Source organism: Herpailurus yagouaroundi, unplaced genomic scaffold, assembly GCF_014898765.1.
Source record: "Herpailurus yagouaroundi ecotype Mexico unplaced genomic scaffold, PumYag 161, whole genome shotgun sequence".
NCBI classification, from domain to species: domain Eukaryota; kingdom Metazoa; phylum Chordata; class Mammalia; order Carnivora; family Felidae; genus Herpailurus; species Herpailurus yagouaroundi.
The window spans coordinates 1,216,542-1,240,052 of NW_024412402.1; the positions used below are offsets into that span (position 1 = coordinate 1,216,542).

Genomic DNA, 23,511 nt, shown 5'->3' on the forward strand with positions numbered 1-23,511 from the left:
TTTCGGAGCTACTGGTGCTAAGCTTTTGGGGATTTCTATGTGGTAAAGTCGGTTTTTCCTGAGCTTCGCCTTTGCTGGCTTAGAACTCGGAATCTCGTAAGTACTACATGTCCATTTAGACTTCTGTAAGTTTCTTTTTTCCCTTTTCTATCCTCTTTCCTTTGTTCTTGTGAGTTTTTAAAATTTCCCTATACTGTCTAGTAGTAGGGTACAAAACTAAATGTTTAATCCACTATCTATGTAAGAAAAATGAATCCCTTTGTAACAGGCTTTTTGTTTGCTAACTATGCCACGATTTAACCAATTACCACTGCTGGATGTTAGAATTTTTTCAAATTTTCAGTTACAGTAGTGAATACTAGAATGAAAATCTTTATCTAGGAATCTGTTCCTTTCTTTCTAAATTTTTTTTTTTAACGTTTATTTATTTTTGAGACAGAGAGAGACAGAGCATGAACAGGGGAGGGGCAGAAAGACAGGGAGACACAGAATCTGAAATGGGCTCTAGGCTCTGAGCTGTCAGCACAGAGCCCGACGCGGGGCTCGATCTCACGGACTGTGAGATCATGACCTGAGCTGAAGTCGGACGCTTAACCGACTGAGCCACCCAGGCGCCCCGGAATCTGTTCATTTCTTACAATAAATTCTTACCAACAGAATTACCGATTCCACTGATGAGAAGCAGCCGGAGGATATACACATTTAAAATTTTGAGAACTGGAGGAAAAAAAAAAATGGGGCACCTGGGTGGCTCAGTTGGTTGAACGTCGGACTTCAGCTCAGGTCATGATCTAGCAGTTTGTGAGTTCGAGCCCCGCATAGGGCTCTGTGCTGACAGCTCAGAGCCTGGAGCCTGCTTCGGATTCTGTGTCTCCCCCTCCCTCTGCCTGTTCTCTGCTCATGGTCTCTGTCTTTCAAAAATGAATAAACGTTAAAAAAAAAAATTTTTTTTAATTTTGAGAACTGGGGAGCCTGAGCGGCTCAGTTGGTTAAGCATCCGACTCTTGATTTTGGCTCAGGTTGTGATCTCACAGTTTATGGGATCAAGCCCCACACTGGGCTCTATGCTGACAGCAGGGAGCCTACTTGGGATTCTCTCCCCACCACTCTCAAAATAAACAAACATTTAAAAAATAAAATAAAATTTTGAAGACTACTACCAAGTACCTTTCCACAGAAGTTGTGTAAGAGTTCCTGTTCTGTGTAACAATGTACAAACTCTTAACAATAATGGGCAATATCAATTTTTAAGCATCGTTAGTCTATTAAATAAAAGTAATCTGGGGGCGCCTGGGTGGCACAGTCGGTTAAGCATCCGACTTCAGCCAGGTCACGATCTCGCGGTCCGTGAGTTCGAGCCCCGCGTCAGGCTCTGGGCTGATGGCTCGGAGCCTGGAGCCTGTTTCCGATTCTGTGTCTCCCTCTCTCTCTGCCCCTCCCCCGTTCATGCTCTGTCTCTCTCTGTCCCAAAAATAAATAAAAACGTTGAAAAAAAAATAAAAAAAAAAGTAATCTGTTCTCTTAATTTGTGTTTATTATTGAATTGAGTATTATCTCCATGTTTACTAAACATTTCAACATCTTTTTGAGAACAATATGATTTAAACAGAATGACACTGAACACACTTTAAAACACACTTTAAAACAATGCATTCAAAGCTGGTGAGGAACCAAGAGGGTGAAGGGTACATCCTACTCTTAAGCAGTCAACAAAAACGTGCTGAGATTTTTCAAGTTCACAAGTCATTGGGGTAAAGCACCACCATCACCACCACCTTTGTTTCCTTTAAAAGTTGGAGCAAACAGATTAGATTGTTACTTCACACAGGGATATGACAGATACTCAGTGAAAGGCTGGAGTAGTATGCCAGAGGGTATGCAATCTAGCTAGATAAAATGATGTATTTTCCACTTGCATCAATTTTACATGAAAATAGAATTTTTTTTTAAAGAAAAAAATAAAAGAAATATAGACTAAGAAGCAAAACTGGTAAGTCTTGTCAACTAAAATATTATTTCAAAGAAGTTTCAGTACATTCTGGCTAGGGTCTTCATTTACTCTTCTCATAGTTGAAGATTTAAAATTCTCAATTTTAGTTATTTATAAGGCATGCCAATGTTGCATTTTTCAAGATTGGTAAGGCGTACATTTGAATACTGTGGAACAGGAAATTCACATGCAGCAAGAGTTAAAGGGGAACTTTCATGAAGTGGTAAAAACTTGGATTTTTTTTTTTTTTTAATAAAAATGGCCATAAAATGAAAAGAAGAACCTGTCTGAAGTTAAAGAGCCAGTCAACTTTGATTATGAGGATGTACAGAGAACATCAACAATTCTTGATGAAATGTGATTTGGGAGGAAGCCTGGAGCTTGAACAAATATTTCTATATGCATGAACTTGAAAATTTACAGTCATGTAAATAATGTCAAGGATTCAATGTAATCAAATTATGAAATGGTGGATGCACTCTTATAAAAGTTAATGTTGATGAAATATACTCTTCTGGTCAATTGTTTTACTCTAAACTTCAAAAGTTACAACCAGAAGAATCCAGAAATACATGTTCCAATCAGTCTTCTAACTATTTTTAAAAATCAAAGTAGAATTTACACACAATAAAAGGCACAGATTTTAAGACCACAGCTCAATGAGCTTTGAGAATTTTAAGGACTATGTAACCACTACTCCAATAAAAAACGTTAAAATGGGGCTCCTGGCTGTCTCAGTCGGGGGAGACTGTGACTCTTATTTTTTTTCTAGTTTAAGAAACAAAGATTGTCAATCTGGATTTTATTTTATTACTATTATCACTATTATTTCTTATTCTCAAGTTTGTTAATATACAGTGTAGTCTTGGCTTCAAGAGGAGAACCCAGTGATTGATTCATGTCTTACGACACCCAGGGCTCATCTCAGAGCTGTGAGTTCGGGCCCCACATTGAGAGTAGAGATTACTTAAAAATAAAATCTTTAACAAAACAAAACAAAACAAAACAAAACAAAACAAAACAAAAGTAAAACATTTCCACCACTCGCTCATTCCTTCTTACTGTTCACCAGTATTCTATTTCATGGCTGTCAAAATTTGTTTATTCCTTTTTGTGCTGATGGACATTTGGTGAACATTCTTATAGAAGTCCTTTTGTAAACATATACTTATTTCTTTTGGGTAAGCAGCCTCGTAATTGCTAGGTCAAAAGGAAGGTATACAGGTATATACATAACTTTGTAAACTATCAGTTTTCCAAGCAGGCTGTACCATTCATAACCTCCATCAGCAATCTTTCAGAGTTCCAGGTGTTTCATATCTTTGTCTCCATTTGATATTGTCAGATTTTTAACTTTTTAGCCACTGTAGTGAGTGAAAGGGTATCTCATTTTATTGTTAAAGTTTACTTATTTTTTTGAGAGAGCGAGAGTAAGCACATGAGCAGGACAGGGGCAGAGAGAGAATCCCAAGCAGGTTTTGAGCTGTCAGCATAGAGCCAGACACGGGGCTCGAACTCACACAAACCATGAGATCATGAATTGTGCCAAAAAGAATGAGACACTTAACTGACTGAGCCACCCAGGCACCCTTCATTGTATTCTTAACTTTCATTTCCCAAATGACAAATAAAGTTATCTTTTTATAGACTTATTAGCCATTCCTCTATCTTCTTTTGTCTGTCCCAGCCTTTTGCCCATTTCTTAAAATGGGTGGTTTATCTTTTTACTATTGATTTGTGGGAGCTCTTTTTATACAGTGGATACAAACTTGTCAGATAAATGTATTATGAATATTTTCTCCAAGTTGGTGGTTTGATATTTTCTTTAATGATGCTTTTAACAAGCAGGTATTTTAAATTTTAAGGAAGCTTTTTTTTCTTTTTTTAAATTTTTTATATGTAAAAATATCTTTCTACTCCAAGGTCACAAAGATTTTTAACTACTTAAAAATTTCTACTTCACCTATTCATACAACTAATCACTTCTTAGTGTATCTGATGTTTTTACTACTCAGTTGGGCAATATGTCTTGCTATTCTTGTAAAAAGTTATTTAGGGGCGCCTAGGTGGACAGTCAGTTGATCATCAGACTCTTGATGTCAGCCTATGTCATGATCGCACGGTTCACGGGATCCAGCCTCACAATGGATGGCGCACTGAGCATGGAGCCTACTTAAGAATCTCTCTTTCTCTCTCTCTCTTTCTCTCTCTGGGTGCCTGGGTGGCTTGGGTGGTTGAGTGGCTGACTCGTGATTTCAGCTCAGGTCATGATCTCATGGCCATGGAATCAAGCCCTGTGTTGGGCTCCATGCTGAGCGTGGAACCTGCTCGGGATTCTCTGTCTCTCTCTCCCCTCCCCACCTCCACCCCACTACCCTACTTACACTCTCTCACATTAAAAAGATTCTCTCTGGGGTGCCTGGGTGGCACAGTCGGTTAGGCGTCCGACTTCAGCCAGGTCACGATCTCGCGGTCCGTGAGTTCAAGCCCCGCGTCGGGCTCTGGGCTGATGGCTCAGAGCCTGGAGCCTGTTTCCGATTCTGTGTCTCCCTCTCTCTCTGCCCCTCCCCCGTTCATGCTCTGTCTCTCTCTGTCCCAAAAATAAATAAACGTTGAAAAAAAAAAATTAAAAAAAAAAAAAAAAAAAGATTCTCTCTCTCTGCCCCCTCCCGTACTTATGCTCTCTCTGCACCAAAAAACACAACAAAACAAAACAAAAAACCCAACTTATATTTCGTTAAATTTACAGAATTTCACTATGGGAAAATATCACAATTAAAAATTATTTATTTATTTATTTATTTATTTATTTATTTATTTATTTATTTAGAGAGGGAGAGAGCAAAGTTTGATCAGGGTAGGGATACAGAGGGAGAGAAAATCCCATGCAGGCTCCATGCTAACAGCACAGAGCCCCAGGCAGGGCTTGATCCCATGAACCGTGAGATCATGGTGTGAGCCAAAACCAAGAACCAGACGACGCTCAACTGAGTGACTCACCCAGGTGCCTAGAAAATTTTCTTAAAGTATTCTGAAAGAACGGACAAAAAATAAATAAATAAAATAAAATAATTCAGTGGTTTGATCCAGAATTCATCTGAAGCAAACCTGCTACAATGAATTCAATTGGTGGGCATGGCAACAAGCACTGATTACACTGAGTGAGAGCCCAAGTGAAAGGATGTGCTACAGTCACAAATCTCTGCCGCTCTTGAGAAAGTATTTGCACAGGAACAAATCTCAAAGAGACAATATTATATTCTCCCTCCACCAGCTTACAGTCCTCCATCTTCACTATCACTGAGCAGCCCAAGTGACTACAGCCCCACCTTCCTTCTGTTAGCAGTAAGCGGTCACACTAGTTAGTAACCTTTCTTTTTCAAGTGTCTTGTTCATTTTATTTGGAATCATTAAATATCTTTAACGTAGAACTTCATTGTTCCCTCACATTTTAACATAGTCTGTAGCAGATAAAAGGAATCTAATTTAAATATACGCTGTATCATATTGTTGCTTCCTGTGCACCCATGTACCCACTCAGGTACCTGAAAGTATTAAATACTTGGATATCCAGGACAAGGGCTGTATAGCTATAGCAGACAGCTTTAGTGATACATGGAGAAACTGGAGATATTAGATGGCTTAGGATGTCTTACTCCTTTTACCATTTAAACAATGCAATTTACACTGATTATTTGAAAATTCACTAGCACATTTTTAGGAACACATTACATTACATTTAGATAAAGAAGGAAATCTCTAAAATTATTATTTTAAATAATTTTATACATCTAATCTGTTGGCAATGGATGTGAAATGAAACCAAAATGTTAACTATGAGCACATGCACTATATGCACACACCGTAACCTGTACCTGAAGTCCCAGGAGCTCATCAATTGAAGTCTCTGGTTCTGTAGGGTTGCTCTCTGTTTGCTTAGGTACTTGAGCAATATTGCTGTCACTGTAATACAGAAAGAAAAATTTTACCATAGCTCTCAGTTAGGTGAAAACAATTAAGCATTTTAAACACACATAGCTTACCTAGTCAGAAATTTATTAATGTTTTCTGCAAGCTTTTCTTGAAGAGATTTGTTACTTAATATTTTTTCTCGTGCATTTTCAATAACCATTTGCTGAAAAAGAAAGTCAATATTAGAAAAAAGAATAGGGTAGAGCTTCCAGTAAATGACAGCGAGGATAGTTTTAATAAATCTAGGTGGAAACCCCGAAATTTTGGCTCCCTCCATATTAATACTCAAATACAACACTTTACAATTGTTTTCACAGATCCTTTACCAACCCTTTCTTAACTGATTACAAAACACAATTCCAAGCTCTTTATCTTTTTATACAAGGTTTCAAATAATTTGCCTCTAGTAAAATGCCCTTTGTATCGCATAAGCCAGCACCCACAAGATATTTACAGTTTCCCGAACATTACACTGTTTCGCACTTGGTGCATTTGCTCATGTGACCTAATCTAAATGGACTGTCTCCTACTCATAAATTTTACTACTCTCTATCTGAAGGCAATTCCTCTGCACAGTGTTGTAGAAATATTATAATTGGTAAGGTCACTTACTTTTTCTACTGCAAATGCATTTGGATCCTGGAAATTCCGGATTGTTGAATGAGGCCCAGACAGAGTGTTACTTTTCCTTTGAGATTCACTGAAACACATTTTTAAAGCTTGTCTTTTAACTAGCATGTAAAACAGATTCAATGATAATTACATATGCAGACACAAATCTTAAGATCACCGAACACCAGGCATTTTTCCACTTTGTGGTGGGAACAAAAGGCAGTAGAACAAAAAAGCATTACTAAATTTGGATTAATAAAAAATGAATCTGAGGTCCAGCTTTACCACTTACTATGTGGTCTGAAGCAAGGTAGGTTCTGACTCTTTGACCTACTTTTTAATGGGATAAGACCAACTGTATTATTAGTTTTATGAAATAATTGAATAAAGTGAAGTATGTGAAAAGACTTCATAAAAAGGCCAAGGTTTCACTCTCGCCATTGTTATTCAACAAAGTATTGGAAGTCTTAGCCTCAGCAATCAGACAATGCAAAGGAATAAAAGGCATCCAAACTGGCCAGATGGAAGTCAGACTTTCACTCTTCGCAGATGACATGATATTCTATATGGAAAACCAAAAGGTTCCACCAAAAAACCGCTAGAACTGATCCATGAATTCAGCAAAATCACAGATTATAAAATCAAGAGATTCCACCAAAAAACTGCTAGAACTGATCCATGAATTCAGCAAAATCAGATTATAAAATCAAGAGATTCCACCAAAAAACTGCTAGAACTAATCCATGAATTCAGCAAAACCGCAGATTATAAAATCAACGCACAGAAATTGTTTGCTATCCTCTACACCAATGAAGCAGCAGAAAGAGAAATCAAGGAATTGATCCCACTTACAGCTGCACCAAAAACCATCAAGTACTTAGGAATAAACATAACCAAAGAAGTGAAAAATCTATACAATGAAAACTAGAGAAAGTTTATGAAAGAAATTGAAGACACAAAAACATGGAAAAATATTCCATGCTCCTGGATCAGAAGAACAAACATTGTTAAAATGTTGATACTACCCAAAGCCACCTACATATTCAATGCAATACCTATCAAAATAACACCAGCATTCTTCACAGAGCTAGAACAAACAATCTTAAAATTTGTATGGAACCAGAAAAGACCCCAGATAGCCAAAACAATCTTGAAAAAGAAAACCGAAGCTGGAGGCATCACAATCCCGGACTTCAAGCTATGCTACACAACTGTAATCATCAAGATAGTATGGTACTGGCACAAAAACAGACACTCAGATCAATGGAAAAGAAAAGAGAATCCAGAAATGGACCCACAACTGTATGTCCGACTAATCTTTGACAAAGCAGGAAAGAATATCCAATGGAATAAAGACAGTCTCCTCAGCAAGTGGTGCTAGGAAAATGGACAGCAACATGCAGAAGAATGAACCTGGACCACCTTCTTACACCATACACAAAAAAAAAACCTCAAAATGGATGAAAGACCTCAATGTAAGACAGGAAGCCATCAAAATCCTCGAGGAGAAAGGCAAAAACCTCTTTGACTTCGGTCACAGCGACTTCTTCCTCAACACGTCTCCGGAGGCAAGGGAAACAAAAGCAAAAATGAACTATTGGGACCTCATCAAAATAAAAAAGCTTTGCACAGTGAAGGAAACAATCAGCAAAGCTAAAAGGCAAATGACGGAATGGAAGAAGATATTTGCAAACGACCTATCAGGTAAAGGGTTAGTATCCAAAATCTATCAAGAGCTCCTCAAACTCAAAACCCCAAAAAACAAATAATCCAGTGAAAAAATGGGCAAAAGACAGAATAGACACTTCTCCAAAGAAGACATCCAGATGGCCAACTGACACAGGAAAAAATGCTCCACATCACTCATCATCAGGGAAATACAAACCAAAACCACAATGAGACACCACCTCACACCTGTCAGAATGGCTAACATCAACAACTCAAGCAACAACAGATGGTGATGAGGATGCGAGAAAGAGGATCTCTTTGGCACTGCTGGCGGGAATGCAAACTGGTGCAGCCACTCTAGAAAACAGTAAGGAGGTTCCTCAAAAAAATTAAAAATAGAACTACCCTATAACTCAGCAAATGCACTACTAGGTATTTATCCACGGGATACAGGTATGTGGTTTCGAAGGTGCACACGCACCCCGATGTTTATAGCAGCACTATCGACAACAGCCAAAGTATGGAAAGAACCCAATGTCCATCGACAGATGAATGGATAAAGAAGATGTGGTGTATATATACAATGGAGTATTACTCAGCAATCAAAGAATGAAATCTTGCCGTTTGCAACTATGTGGATGGAACTGGAGGGTATTATGCTAAGCAAAATTAGTCAGAGAAATATAAATATCATATGGCTTTACTCATATATGAGGAATTTATAATACAAAACAGATGAACATAAGGGAAGGGAAGCAAAAATAATATAAAAACGGGAGGGGGACAAAACATAACAGACTTTTAAAGAACAGAGGGTTGGAAGGGTTGTAGGATGGGGATGGGCTAAATGGGTAAGGGGCATTAAGGCATCTACTCCTGAAATCATTATTGCACCATATGCTAACTTGGATGTAAATTAAACAATAAATAAATAAAGAAAAAGGGCCAAGGTTTCTATAAATGTTAGATACTGTTATCGTTATTTTCCTATTAAAACAATAAAGGGGGGGGGGTCAGCTTTGAATGGGAGACAACCAAGTAAAAACCGTAACAAAAATACCCATGGCATGGCAGTTAAGAAATCAGAAAAAGCATTTAAAAACTATTCTCTCTCTTTTCTGAAATATCCTTCAAAGACACAGGGCTAAGTACAGAAAGAACTTTGATCTCAAAGACTTCCTGAAAAGAGTTCTGACTTTGAGACTCTAAATATTTATTTGTGAAAATGCCAGTATTATTTATATTTACTCAAAAACAGCCTACTTAGAAAAATCTGATAGTACCAATTTTAAGACATATTTTTATGCACTATTTTAGAAAGAACAGATTTCCAACAAAAGTGAGAAGCCATTGATTATAAGATACAACTAGATATCAAGGAGGTTAAAATGTGGGAATAAAATGCATTTTGCAATGAACATAATAGTAAATCTCAAGGAGTGAATCCATTCTTGTTATTTTATTCATAATGTAAACATCCTGGTATAATTCTTATTTAATTTTAATGGTTATTAGAAACTCTTCCTTTTAAAAGGCATTTACCTTTTGCGTCTAGCAGGAGACATTACACTGGCTTGAGTTTTCCTTTCCTGAGGACCAGGAATGATACTTAAAGACTCTCCAGCTGTATTTCAAGAAAAAAAGTATTAAGTCAAGGACATGGAATAGATTTCTAAACTTGAATTAATGGAATAAGCAGCATCACATAATGATTATTTTATATTAAATTCAGTTAGTATACACTGAATGCTTCACTATGTGCAAGGAACTGTAGAATATATTAGAATGAGTAATATCTATTGTTTGACTTCAGGTTTTTAAAAAAAAATTTTTTTTAATGTTATTATTATTTATTCTTAAGCGAGATAGAGAAACAGAGCATAAGTGGGGGAGGGGCACAGAGAAAGAGGGAGACACAGAATTCAAAGCAGGATGCAGGCTGTGAGCTGTCAGCACAGAGCCCGACGCAGGGCTCGAGCTCACAAACCGAGAGATCATGACCTGAGCTGAAGTCGGACGTTTGACTGACTGAGCCACCCAGGCTCCCCAAGATTATGCATTTTTGACAAGCTCCCAGGTAATACTGATACTTCTGGTCCACTGACCACCATTTGAGCAGACAAGATTCAGATTATTTTCAGTATTTTGTCATTATAAACAGGCTCCCCTAGATTAAAAAAAAATTTTTTTTAACATTTATTCATTTTTGAGAGACAGAGTGCAGGTGGGGGGGTGGGGAAGAGAGAGAGGGAGACAGAATCTGAAGCAGGCTCCAGGCTCTGAGCTGCCAGCACAGAGCCTGACGCGGGGCTCGAAACCACGAACCATGAGACGTGACCTGAGCCAAAGTTGGACGCTCAACTGACTGAGTCACTGAGGCGCCCCATTGTCTGACTTCAGGTTTTACAATTAAGTACAGCACAGTCTCAACAAAACATGGCAGATTGGAGGAAGTGTAAGAATTGTAAACTAAGTGTACACTATAGTGTGTATATACTACACGTTTTTACCCAGGGGTGTAAAAAAGGTTGGAGAAGAGATGGAAATGAGGGAGGATGTCATGGATGGCAGTAAGTTTCAGCTGCACAGGAGAAAGAAAACTTGTCTAAGTGAGACTGGCATCTGAATTTTAATCCCAACTCTGTTATTAAATAGCTTTTCGCCCCTTAGTATCAGGTGTTTTCAACCATTTCAAGTACACAACAAGCAAGCTATACTAGACGATCTCTAAGTGTACCTCCAGCTCTAAGATTCACAGAATATGAATGATTTTCAACATGTAGATAAAGATGGAGGTGAACTGGAAGAACACTGTTCGTTCTAGGAGACTGGCATGAACAAATATAAGGAGGCGGTCAAATTTACTGTGTACTACTTTTAAAATCAAATATAACACAAGTCTTTTCTACTAATGTAGAAAACGGAGAATTAGAAGAAAGTTCAAGGTTGGACCTCAGAATAGAGATAAGAATTCTAGATTAAAATGTTTTCTAAGTATAACAACATGCTCACTTTAAGACAAACTTACCCAAAGTCTGTTCCAGTTTATAGTACTTTACAATTTATAAAGACAGTAATATATCATCTATTTACACAATGTGACTAAAAACAAAACTCAGAGAACAAAATTTAAACTCACTGGCCACAGTGTCTTGTGACTGTGAATGGTTAACCACTACAAAATTTGACCTCACAGGAGCTGTAATCTGGCCAGCTGACCGGACAAGCTGTGTGGCTGTTGAAGGAGTAGTAGCAGGACATTGTCCTGAAAGATACGCTAAAGTCAGCAACTCTGAATTGACGGGGGCCGCTTGAGACGCGAGCTTTCTCTGCCTTTTGATTTCTGCAATTCCACTTCTTGTTCGGACTGCAACACAGGAGAATTTAAAAAATTAACTCCGTGTCAGAGTGCTCTGGCAATTTTAACAAGTCTATGTGATACACATCCTACTATTTAATAACACGTTAGAGCTATAGATTGAAAAAGAGCCCCTGAAAGTAACAACTAAGTTTAGGTGTTAATTTCGTATGAAACAAACTAAAATGCATACAGTTGACCCTTGAACAACACAGGGGTTAAGAGCACCGACCCTTTGCACAGTCAAAAATCCAAATACAACTTCTGACTCCCCCAGACTTTTTTTTTTTTTTTTTTTAATGTTTATTTATTTCTGACACAGAGAGAGACAGAGCACAAGGGGGGCAGGGGCAGAAAGTGAGGGAGACACGGAATCTGAAACAGGCTCCAGGTTCTGAGCTGTCAGCACAGAACCCGACGTGGGGCTCGAACTCATGAACGGTGAGATCGTGACCTGAGCCGAAGTCAGACGCTTAACCGACTGAGCAACCCAGGTGCCCCTCCCCCCAGACTTTAACTACTGATAGCCTACTGGTGACCAGAAGCCTTACCGACAATTGAACACATATTCTGTATGTTATATTATACTGTAGTCTTACAACAAAGTAGCCTTAGAGAAGAAAACCTGATTAACAAAGTCATTGGAAGCGAAGATACATTTATATTCCTGTACTGTATTTATTTACAGAAAAAAATTGTGAATAAGTGAACCCACCCAGTTCAAAGCAGTGTGATTCAAGGGTCAACTGTATACACAAAGTTTATAAATCTATGAGTATATTTCTTTAGTAATTCATACTGATAACACCTCTACAAATTAAGAAACAAACCAATGAAATGAGAATTAAAGACATGAATACATTAGAGTCAATGAAAAAAAACAGGGAGTACTTCAAATGCTCTTTTCTACAATATAATTTCCTATTATGGTAATAACTGTACTTCAAAGAGCAGTAGTTAAAAAAAAATTTTTTTTTAACATTTATTTTTGAGACAGGGAGAGACAGAGCATGAACGGGGGAGGGTCAGAGAGAGAGGGAGACACAGAATCTGAAACAGGCTCCAGGCTCTGAGCTGTCAGCACAGAGCCCGACACGGGGCTTGAACTCATGGAGTGCGAGGTCATGACCTGAGCCGAAGTCGGATGCTTAACCGACTGAGACACCCAGGCGCCCCAAAGAGCGGTAGTTTAAACAAAATATATACTTAGCATAAATTTGACAGTTTAAGTCTGAATTAATGCTAAACATTATTTATAAAGCTGAATACCTACCTCTCTGACTGGCAACAAACCCTGGGGAACTTTGCATGCTCCTAACAAATAAAAGAGTTAGATGTTAAAAGATACGGTCTAGTTTATTAACAGTCAGACCTGAAGTAAACTGAATTAAAAGATAATAGACCTCTCTCAGATAAAAAAAGATACGCACATTTTTTTTGAGGGGTGACCAATCTTACTTGCTTTAGAATGGTGGCATGTTAACACACTCACACACACCGAATTTTAATAATCAAGTTTTTTTTTTTTTTTTAACCTTTATTTATTTTTGGGATAGAGAGAGACAGAGCATGAACAGGGGAGGGGCAGAGAGAGAGGGAGACACAGAATCGGAAACAGGCTCCAGGCTCTGAGCCATCCGCCCAGAGCCTGACGCGGGGCTTGAACTCACAGACGGCGAGATCGTGACCTGGCTGAAGTCGGACGCTTAACCGACTGCGCCACCCAGGCGCCCCAATCAAGTTTTTATCCAATGCGGTAAGCGTTAGAGAACTCTGACATCCCATTAAGAATTCGACTTGACTTTAGGAAGTCTATATATTTAAGGAAGCCATGGATAAAATTCTGTAGTTATTAATTACCTTTTATCACTACAGTGATACCTTCACAAAGAAATTCTTCATTTCACATAGGACTCCATACATAAATATGTCAGAATCCTGAAGTTAATTTCAAAGAATATCCTGCTTTTAACAAATTTACTACTTATAAAACTATTTTATCCAGTGTCTAACAAAGAAGGAAAACAAACAGGAAAGCAAACATATAAGAAAATTCACAGTATAAGGTGATTCTCCTTTTATTACGAACTGGTTACCCAATCACAGATACTGCTCTCTTCCTGGGAAATCTGTTAAATTAGTCTCTATGAAAAAGAGCAATAAAACTTATTAAATTGAAAAAGCATTTTTAATAACACACACACACCAATCTTGGAGAATATTTGACTAAGAGCCTTTTAGTTTTATGTAGCATCTCAACAAAACATCTCAGTAACTTATAAATATTTATAGGTGCTAATTAAATCGTGAATTTCTTTCAAGATTATTTGAAAGGGGAGAAAAAAGTCAAGAAAGGGGGAATAAAGGTAAGAGAACCAAATAAGATGTGATAGAGTTAGACAGAAAGCATTTGAAGCCATTTCAGCAGTTTAAACTGGGAAGGAAATGAAGCCCCCTGCTGCATTTATGCTGAGTGTTCCACTTTCTCTGGGAGAAAGGGTAAGAAACTGTTTTTATACTACACTCTAAAGTTAGGTAAGAGCTGTTTACCAGTAGGGCATTACATGGCCATGACCTCGGTAAAAGGTGCACATTAGTACCATGAGAAAATTCCAAAATTAGAAGATTCCACAAGTAGCATTTTATTTAGGCTTGTTTCTTTACAGGGGAAGAACCAATGAGGCACGAATTCAACACATCAATTCTTTGCATGAGTAAGGGAGATTCAACTGTGTAAGGAAATTCACACAAGGCTGGATTAGATTTATATTGTACCCAGAGAGCTGCCTCTAAATTGCTAAGGGACTTTGGGAATATCATTAAACATGTGTTAGTCTCAATTTCCTTATTTCTAAACATTTTATTAAATATGTATTTTATTTCAAATTATTCCAATAAAAAACAGGAATATCCATAACCTCTGGAGTAAATTTAAAATTAGATCAGTATTACAGAAGCGCACTGTGTGGGTCATAAGATTTAAATCTGAAGAGCTTTCTGCATGTGTTTGCATTCCCAAATCATCATGCATGTTCTGATAACTTTACTATACAGGCTTTTTATTTATTACCTGATCTGGGAAAGCGTATGGTCTAACTTCTTCCACAGAGATGACATAATTGCTGGAACATCATTTGATGTTTCTAGGGAAGAAGAAAAGTTAATGAATATGGCTGAAGAAAATTCATCACTTAATTTGGTCACAAAATCAACAAGGAAAAAACCTTTTCTCTCAACTGTTGACCTTATGTTGGAAACTAGGAAATAAGCCTACTTTGTAAAATGACCTGCAAAGCTGTACTTCTTTCTTTTCTCAAGCCACTGACTATCTGACTCAATGAGTGGAAATGGACATCTGTAAAGTCTCTGAAGCTTTTTAAGAACGATTTTATATCTTCTTTGTATTAAATAAAAGACAAACTATTTTATTTCCTTTTTTTTTTTAAAGATTTTAAAAAATTTTTAAATAATCTACACCCAACATGGTGAGCTCACAACCCTGAGATCGAGAGTCACATGCTCCACTGACCGAGCCAGCCAGGTGCGCCCAAAAGGACAAACTATCTTAAATCTGTTCTATTTGACAACATGTGACATTTAAAAGTGAATTAAAATAATGTGATTTATAATAAATTTCATAAAGGTTATGCAAACTCCTGTGAGTATGGAAATTATTTTTCCACAACCAATTTTTTCATGTCCAAATTACTGTGATTGGTCAGCAACCCCTCAATAAAAGCACCACCGCTTGGGGCGCCTGGGTGGCTCAGTTGGTTAAGCGGCCGACTTCGGCTCAGGTCATGATCTCGTGGTCCGTGAGTTCGAGCCCCGGGTCGGGCTCTGCGCTGACAGCTCAGAGCCTGGAGCCTGTTTCAGATTCTGTGTCTCCCTCTCTCTGACCCTCCCCCATTCATACTCTGTCTCTCTCTGTCTCAAAAATAAATAAACGTTAAAAAAAAAAAAAAAATTAAAAAAAAGAAAAAAGCACCACCGCTTACTATACTTAAGAGTTACAGGTAAGATTCCTGAGAAATGATTTTTTTTTTTTTTTTTAGGATATGCTCTTAAAGTCCACAGTGTTGGGGAACTTACAGGATATTTAAAATCTTTACCATATACTTACAAAAAACTCAAACCAGAGAAAGCTACCCAACATAAAAATGGGATTAAACGTTCATATTGCAAGAGCATATAGTTTTTGATGTTATTTACACTGTAAAAATTCCTGTAGAGGGGCACCTGGGTGGCTCAGTTGGTTAGGTATCAGGCTCTTTATTTTGGCTCAGGTCATGATCTCACGATTTGTGGGATCAAGTCCTGCTTCGGGCTCTGTGCTGGCAGCACATAGCCTGCTTGGGATTCTCCCTCTCCCCCCAACTCTCTGCCCCTACCGAGCTCACACTCATTCCGTCTCAAAATAAACAAACATAACATTTAAAAAAAATTTAATATTACTCTCTGTAGTTTCTAGGGCTGCGATCTGGGAAAAGTTGTTTGGCTTAATTCTCAGTTTCCTGGGATCTTAACAATAAAAATGGATTTTAACAATAAATACCTCTTACTGGGTTAGTTTAAGGACTGTTTACAAAACATATGAAAGCATCTAGCACAAAGCTGCCTACAGACAAATACTCAATAAACATGAAGCATCTTTCCTTTTTTTCAATGCTATTGTTTTATGGTAATTCTTGTTAATGTTCTGAGCTACAAAAATAATATTAGAGAATAAAACAATTTTAACTTTCCCCTTAAAATATTAACTTAGGTAAGTATTAATTTATATTCTGGTTAATATAAATCAGAATTTTATGACTGGGTCCTGTGTCCAGATTTAGACTACAAAGGACTTAAAATGTTATCTTGAAATTCTCTAACACGTAGCAATGCTGTTCATCAAGGCAGAGACCTACATTTAGGAGTTTTATTTTTTACAAAATTTATTTTGTTACATTCATCAGCATTCAGATTTTTACAATTTCTCAATATAAATGCAAACTTTTTAATTAGGTATTTCCCAGTAAAACTTCTCTCATCGTAATGGAGATAAGTTTTTTGCTTTGTTTTGTTTTTTGAAAAGTTTTCCTTTGATTTGCAAGAGGCGTTAATATCCTTTAAAAATTATTTCTACTTAAAAATTAGATAAAAAGAATCCCTGAACTTGAATTCTTACCTTTTGCTTTCATAGCTACATATTCATTCAGAATTGTTGTCAAGTTTTTTCCAAACAAAGACTGAAAAGAAAAAAATCAAGCATTACAAAAATTGTGCAACACTGCCAATAATCTTCCACCATAGAACGTCTATATAACATTATAAAAGACCTGGATATTTTGATGGGGGTGAAGAACAAGTTATCAAAAATAAAGAGTCACTTAGGAGTTGCATCAAATCTTCCACGAGTCGAGAAAATTGCCTGTTTGAAATTTTTAAAAAATTTTATTTATTTATTTTGAGAGAGACAGTGAAGAGTGAGCAGGGGAGAGAGAGAGAGGGAGAGAGAGAATCCAAAGCAAGCTCTGCACCATCAGTGCAGAGCCTGACGTGTGGTTCAAACTCATGAGCCATGAGACCATGACCTGAGCCCGAGCCAGAAGCTTAACTGACTGAGCCACCGAGGCACCCCAAGGACCTTGTCTGTTTGAATAAGACACTAAGACTATGTTTTTTTAGCTAAGATAGTCCAAAGGCAGAAAAGCAGTTTTCAGCTGCAAGGGAGGGATCCAGTCCCCTAAGTTTTAAAACTGTAAGGACCCACTCCTAATCTGCCCTTTCTTTGAAAAAAAATTCTTTTTAAAATATTAATTTTTGAGACAGAGAGAGAGAGAAATGTGAGTGCACAAGAGTGAGTGGAGAAGGGGCAGAGACAGGGAGACACAGAATCCGAAGCAGGCTAGAGGCTATGAGCTGTCAGCACAGAGCCTGAAGTGGGGCTTGAACCCACAAACTGTGAGACCATGACCTGAGTCAAAGTTGGTCACCTAACCCACTGAGTCATCCAGGTGCCCCACCCCCGCGACCATTCTTAATCTTATTTGTATGTTCTTTCTCACAGAGAAACCTGGCTCCCATTATCTACATTACATTTTCATTATTTGTTGAGAATGGCTAATTTAGTAGAACTCAGAGGGATTTATTTAAGATTCATTCACGCTTTTTGAGTCAACAGCATGTTTGCTTTTTGTTGTTTAGTAGTATTCCATTCTATGGCTGTACCACCGTTTATCCGTTTATTGGCTAAAGGATACCTTGGTTGTTTTCAGTTTTTGACCATCACAGATAAACATTAGTGTGCAGGCTTTTGTGTGAACATGTTTTGCAATTTACTTGGATTAAGTATCTGGGTGTATGAGTGCTGGGTCACATGGGGAACACATGTTTACCTTTATAAACAACTGCCAATTTGTTTTTCAAAGTTGTTGTATGATTTTACATTCTCAGCAGCAATAAATGTGAGTTCCTGCTGTTTTGCACCATTACTGCTAATGATCTGACAGTTTTTAAACTGTTCTTTACAGTAGCCATTCTAATATATATTTGCTGGTACCTCTTTTTCTTAATGTTTCACTTATTCTTGAGAGAGAGAGAGAAACAGACGATGAGCGGGGAAGGGGCAGAGTGAGCGAGGGACACAGAATTGGAAGCAGACTCCAGGCTCTGAGCTGTTAGCATCGAGCCCCCGTGAGGCTCAAACTCACAAGCGGTGAGATCATGACCTGAGGCGAAGTCAGAGGCTTTACGGACTGAGCCACGGACACACCCCTGTTGGTATCTCTTTAGAGTATTAATTTGCATTTTCCCAATGACAAATGATTTGGAGTTTTTAAATTAGCTTATTGCCATCTTCAGATCCCTTGCCCTTTAAAAAGATTTTCTTTTTTGGGGCACCTGAGTGGCTCAGTTGGTTGAGTGCCCGACTTCGGCTCAGGTCATGATCTCACGGCTCATGAGTTCAAGACCAGCATGGGGCTCTGTGCTGACAGCTCAGAGCCTGGAGCCTGCTTCAGATTCTGTGTGTGTGTCTCTCTCTCTCTGCCCCTCCCCCACTCACTCACACTCTCTCTCTGTCTTCCTCAAAAATAAACATTAAAAAAATTAAAAAAAAAAAGATTTTCTTTTTAAAGAGGTTTTTTTTTTTTTTTTTTAATGTTTATTTTTGAGAGAGACAGAGAAAGAGACACAGTAAGAGCAAGGGAGGTGAAGAAAGACAGAGAGAGAGACACAGAATCTGAAGCAGGCTCCAGACTCTGAGCTGTCAGCACAGAGCCTGATGTGGGGCTCGAACTCACGAACCATGAGATCATGACCTGAGCCGAAATCAAGAGTAGGATGCTTAACCAACTGAGCCCCCCAGGCACCCCCAAAATAATTTCATTAAAAAAAATTTTAATAGTTCTTAAAAGGGTGTTCTGGGTACAAATCCTTTATCACATAACTGATAATGTAATTTTTTTTTTCCAGCCTATGGTTGGTCATTCTTTGAACAGTCTATTGTACAGCAAAATTTTTAAATTTTTAGGAAGTTTAATTTACCAATTTTTCCTTTTTTGTGTCATACTTAAAACTCACCATCAAATCCAAATTAACATAAATTTTCTCCTGAAAAGTCTTATAGTTCTATGCTGTACATTTGGTCTATTATCCACTTTGGTAGTCTTTGTATGATGTATGTGTAGAGAATCTTTTTTTGAATCTGCATGATTATTGCTCTATCTCCATTTGTTGATAAATTACCATCTCCAGTGAATTCCCTTTGTACTTCAATCACAAATCAGTTTTGCATGGGTCTACACTGGGCTCTATTCTGTTCCACTGATGTAAGTGCCAAACCTCTCCCTAACATTACCGGATCATGATGACCAGAACTCATTATTATAATTAAGTAACAGGACTCTTCCAAGTTATCCTTTTTAAGAACGGTTTGGAGTATTCTAGTCCCTTTGCTTTTCCACATGAAATTTAGAAATCAGCTTGCTGCTATCTATAAAAATGCTTATGGGGATTTTAATTGTAATGAATCTATAGATCAAAATGGGGAGAATGGACATCTTAAATGAATGCACTATCTTTGATATTCTCTAGCAGTTTTACTTGTCTTTTCAGGTTTCCTCCACAGAAAAGAATGTTGTTTGTGACAGCTGAAATGAATCTAAGGAGGCATGTTTAAAATAAATTAACAAAATACTATGTCAAATAACGTGGTTACAAAATACACCCACTGTATTCCCAATGATGCTCTGTTGGTCTAGTAATCTTTTTTTTTTTTTAATGTTTATTTATTTTTGAGAGAGAGAGACAGAGACAGAGACAGACTGTGAGCAGGGGAGGGGCAGAGACAGAAGGAGACACAGAATATGAAGTAGGCTCCAGGCTCTGAGCTGTCAGCACAGCTGAAGTGACAACAAAGATAACAAAATACCTGTTTTTTATTTATCTAAAGTAAGCAACCAGATGCAGGAAAAAAATGGTTAACTGTAAGACACTATACAGCAGGTGGCTTAAATAGGCATTTCTTATTCTGGAGGCCAGCGAGTCCAAGGTCAAGGTGCCAGCCAATTCAGTTCCTGGTGAGGGCCACCTTCCTGGCTTCTAGACATCGCCTCTGTGCTTATTCAAGGAGAGAGATCTCTCTCTTCCACTTCTTACAAAGGCAATAATCACAACACATGGGGCCCAACCTCACGACCCAATCTAAACCAAATTAATTCTCAAAGATCCCACTACCAAATAGCATCACACTGGTGATGGGGTTTCAACATATGCATCTTGAGGGACACAAATATTTTAGTCCATGGCAAGCAGAAAACAAGTGAGCCTCAAGACAAACAGTAGTGGAATTAATGAGAAATGAGAGAGTCATTTTGAAACTGATTCTTAGAGGCAAAGTTGTAATTGTGTGAAATAAATGTGTGAAAAGAAGAGTTGGCCTTCTCTGGGTCTTTCCACTCATGCATGAATACTATCAAATCTTTACGAATTCTGATACTGCTAATGAGCTGATTTTAAGACTGTGTTTACAGTCTCTCATGTTGGCCAGTGAGGAAATATTTCCTGTAAGGAACACATCACTCACCAGTAAGCAGGCTGGGATAAAACCTTCATCTGTACAATGTTCGGCATATTCTTTTAAATTTGAACTTTCCAAAATAAAAGTCTGGCAGGTAGAAGTGAGGTTTTCCTGTTGCAAGTAACCTAAATGAAAAACAGAAGTTTAGGTGATGCGAGTAAGCTTCTCTATTTTTACCAAAATGCTGTTGAAATGCTACAGCAGTTTCATATCACGAATGAACCCTTAGGTAGAATGTGCTGGTATTCTGCAGCCTTGCCCAGAACCACCAGTATGGGCTTCAATACAAAGTAGTCTTCATAGAATAGATGTTTGATGGAAAAAACTCCAGGTAAACGAGAAATATAAGGTGTCTGATAAACAGCAACCAACACCCAGTAATGCTTAGAAGAGAATAAAATAATGATAAATAACAGGAGAATAAGGAAATGATAAATGTTCTTCTATTCCATGAACTCCATACTCACAAGGTTGGCATAGAGTATAAATTAACTTACTGGCTTATCAAAAAATACTACATTCTCCTAAAATTGCTACTTACTTGTACATTTCACTTATTTGCCTACTGGTTTAAGAGAAAAATGAACAAAAGACCTACTTTTCAAGAAAGGCAAGAACGGCACTCTTTTGATTTTTAATTTATGCCCTTTGGGAGTCAAAACACTATTTCAACAAGAACTTTATTAGCATTTACATCTAACCAACATTTATGGAACAATCTTACGTATCAGTGCTTGGTACCTGCACACATACGACCTGACTAGCAGCCAGTCTATCCTTGCTGTTTTGTTTCTTAGCATTACCAACCACTAAAAAAGGTAGTATAGTACAGAAAGAACATTGGATGAGATCCTGGGAGACCAGGTTCTTCCATTCTGTTAAAATAAGCATTGTGAATATAGGGCAAAAAAAAAAATCACTTATATTCTGCAGAACTAAGGTGCTTCATGTATAAAACATCACACTTGCCTTGACTTGTGGATCAAAGCTGGTGAAATTAAACCCTTGTGTAAAGCCCTTTGATCATGTGTAAAGCCCTTCCATCACTTCCTGTATCTCTCAGTTTAAATTTCTAAAATCTTAGCAGTTTCAGTAGGAATGGCAACATAAGGACCTCCAAAAATCCTCTCGTCCATAAAAGAAATGAGAACGCTAGCACAATTAAAAAAAGGTCACAAAACTCTGAATATAATCAAAGTTTTGAGAGCATTTAAGAAAAACAGATGGGGGCGCCTGGGTGGCGCAGTCGGTTAAGCGTCCGACTTCAGCCAGGTCATGATCTCGCGGTCCGTGAGTTCGAGCCCCGCGTCAGGCTCTGGGCTGATGGCTCGGAGCCTGGAGCCTGTTTCCGATTCTGTGTCTCCCTCTCTCTCTGCCCCTCGCCCGTTCATGCTCTGTCTCTCTCTGTCCCAAAAATAAATAAACGTTGAAAAAAAAATTAAAAAAAAAAAAAAAGAAAAATAGATGAACATCACATATAATGAACATCTTGGCACTTAAACTAGCTCTATTCTCATGATCATCTCCCTAGCTGAGCAATATATACTTGAAAGTCAATAGCCTGCAATCACAATTAAAACAAACAGCTTAGCAGCCAATGGAGGGGCTGGATATGCTGAAATTTTTCCAAAGACTCATTTCCAGAAATTGTCATAATGTGATCTGTGTGAAAATTCCCTGTAAAACTCTGGTTGCATGGCTTGTCTCTGAGATGAATCTGAATTTACCCAGTGCAAAGAAACTTCTTTAAGATGTTTGCTTAAAACTACCGGCATGAATTGCTAAACACTACAGCTGCCTGTGACAGAAGAGTAGGACAAAGAAGCTAACTCAAAAAAGTTAAAAGGAAAAAAAAAGCTGGGGCATGAAGAGTACATGGCAGGCTATGAAAAGCTAGGATATATTCCTGAGATAGTAGGAGGCCACGTGCAACTGTAGGGCAACGTGCATACTCAGAATATACGTGACAAGGCCCCAAGCCCTCGCCTCTGGCTTACTAGGTAAGGCTCTGCGGAAGCAGGAAGTGAAAGCTCAGGCAGAGTCGTCAATGGTTTAGCTGAATGTTGAAGTGTGCCCAATATACACACAGCCCCTTGGTAAACAAAGGGAGACTAACTGACAGCAAGCATTTAAAAAATGAAAAAAAAGGCAGGGGGATGGGGGCGCTTCGGGGGCTTGGCCGGTTAAGCGTCCAACTTCAGCTCAGGTCATGAGCTCACAGCTTGTGAGTTCGAGCCCCGCGTTGGGCTCTGGGCTGACAGCTCAGAGCCTGGAGCCTGCTTCGATTTCTGGGTCTCTCGCTGTCTCTGGACCTCCCCTGCTCAAGCTCTGGCTCTCCCTCTCTCTCTCTCAAAAATAAATACCCATTAAAAAAATAAATTTAAAAAATGAAAAAAATCATTCTCCAATCATAGGATATAAATTTAAAGACTATAGACCTTACAGAATTAGTTCAGGCAGCAGTTCACAGCCACTACTGAAGCAATAAAGTGCAGTAACAAAGAGAGTCTGATTATAAGAGTTGTCACATTATATTATTTAAAACGTCAAATTTTCAACAAAAAATTATGAGACACGCACAGAAACAAGAAAGTATGCCTCATATGCAAGGGAAAATAAAAGTAGTCAACAGACATCATTCCTAAGGAAACCAAGACACTATAGTTAAAACTTTTAAAAAGTCAGCTATTTTAAATAAGTTCAGAGAATTAAAGAAAACTATTCATAAATACCTAAAAAGAGTATGAGAGCAATGTTTCACCAAACAGAAATAAGACAGAAATTCTACAAAAAGCATAAACAAAATAAAAACCAAGTAGAAATTCTAGAGTTGAAAAGTAGAACTAA

The 23,511-nt window shown here is 38.0% G+C and overlaps 1 protein-coding gene across 1 annotated transcript in view; it reads right to left on the reverse strand.

Moving 5' to 3' along the window:
* Positions 1-23,511, reverse strand: part of NPAT (nuclear protein, coactivator of histone transcription) — a 53,338-nt gene that overhangs the window by 14,105 nt on the left and 15,722 nt on the right. Inside the window, exons 2-10 of the mRNA XM_040482898.1 lie at positions 20,671-20,789; positions 16,771-16,831; positions 14,671-14,743; positions 12,874-12,914; positions 11,382-11,609; positions 9,785-9,866; positions 6,575-6,662; positions 6,034-6,125; positions 5,866-5,953 (exon numbers count right to left, since the gene is read on the reverse strand). Coding sequence (XP_040338832.1) covers positions 5,866-5,953; positions 6,034-6,125; positions 6,575-6,662; positions 9,785-9,866; positions 11,382-11,609; positions 12,874-12,914; positions 14,671-14,743; positions 16,771-16,831; positions 20,671-20,789 — 872 coding nt within the window. The remainder of the gene's footprint in view (positions 1-5,865; positions 5,954-6,033; positions 6,126-6,574; positions 6,663-9,784; positions 9,867-11,381; positions 11,610-12,873; positions 12,915-14,670; positions 14,744-16,770; positions 16,832-20,670; positions 20,790-23,511) is intronic.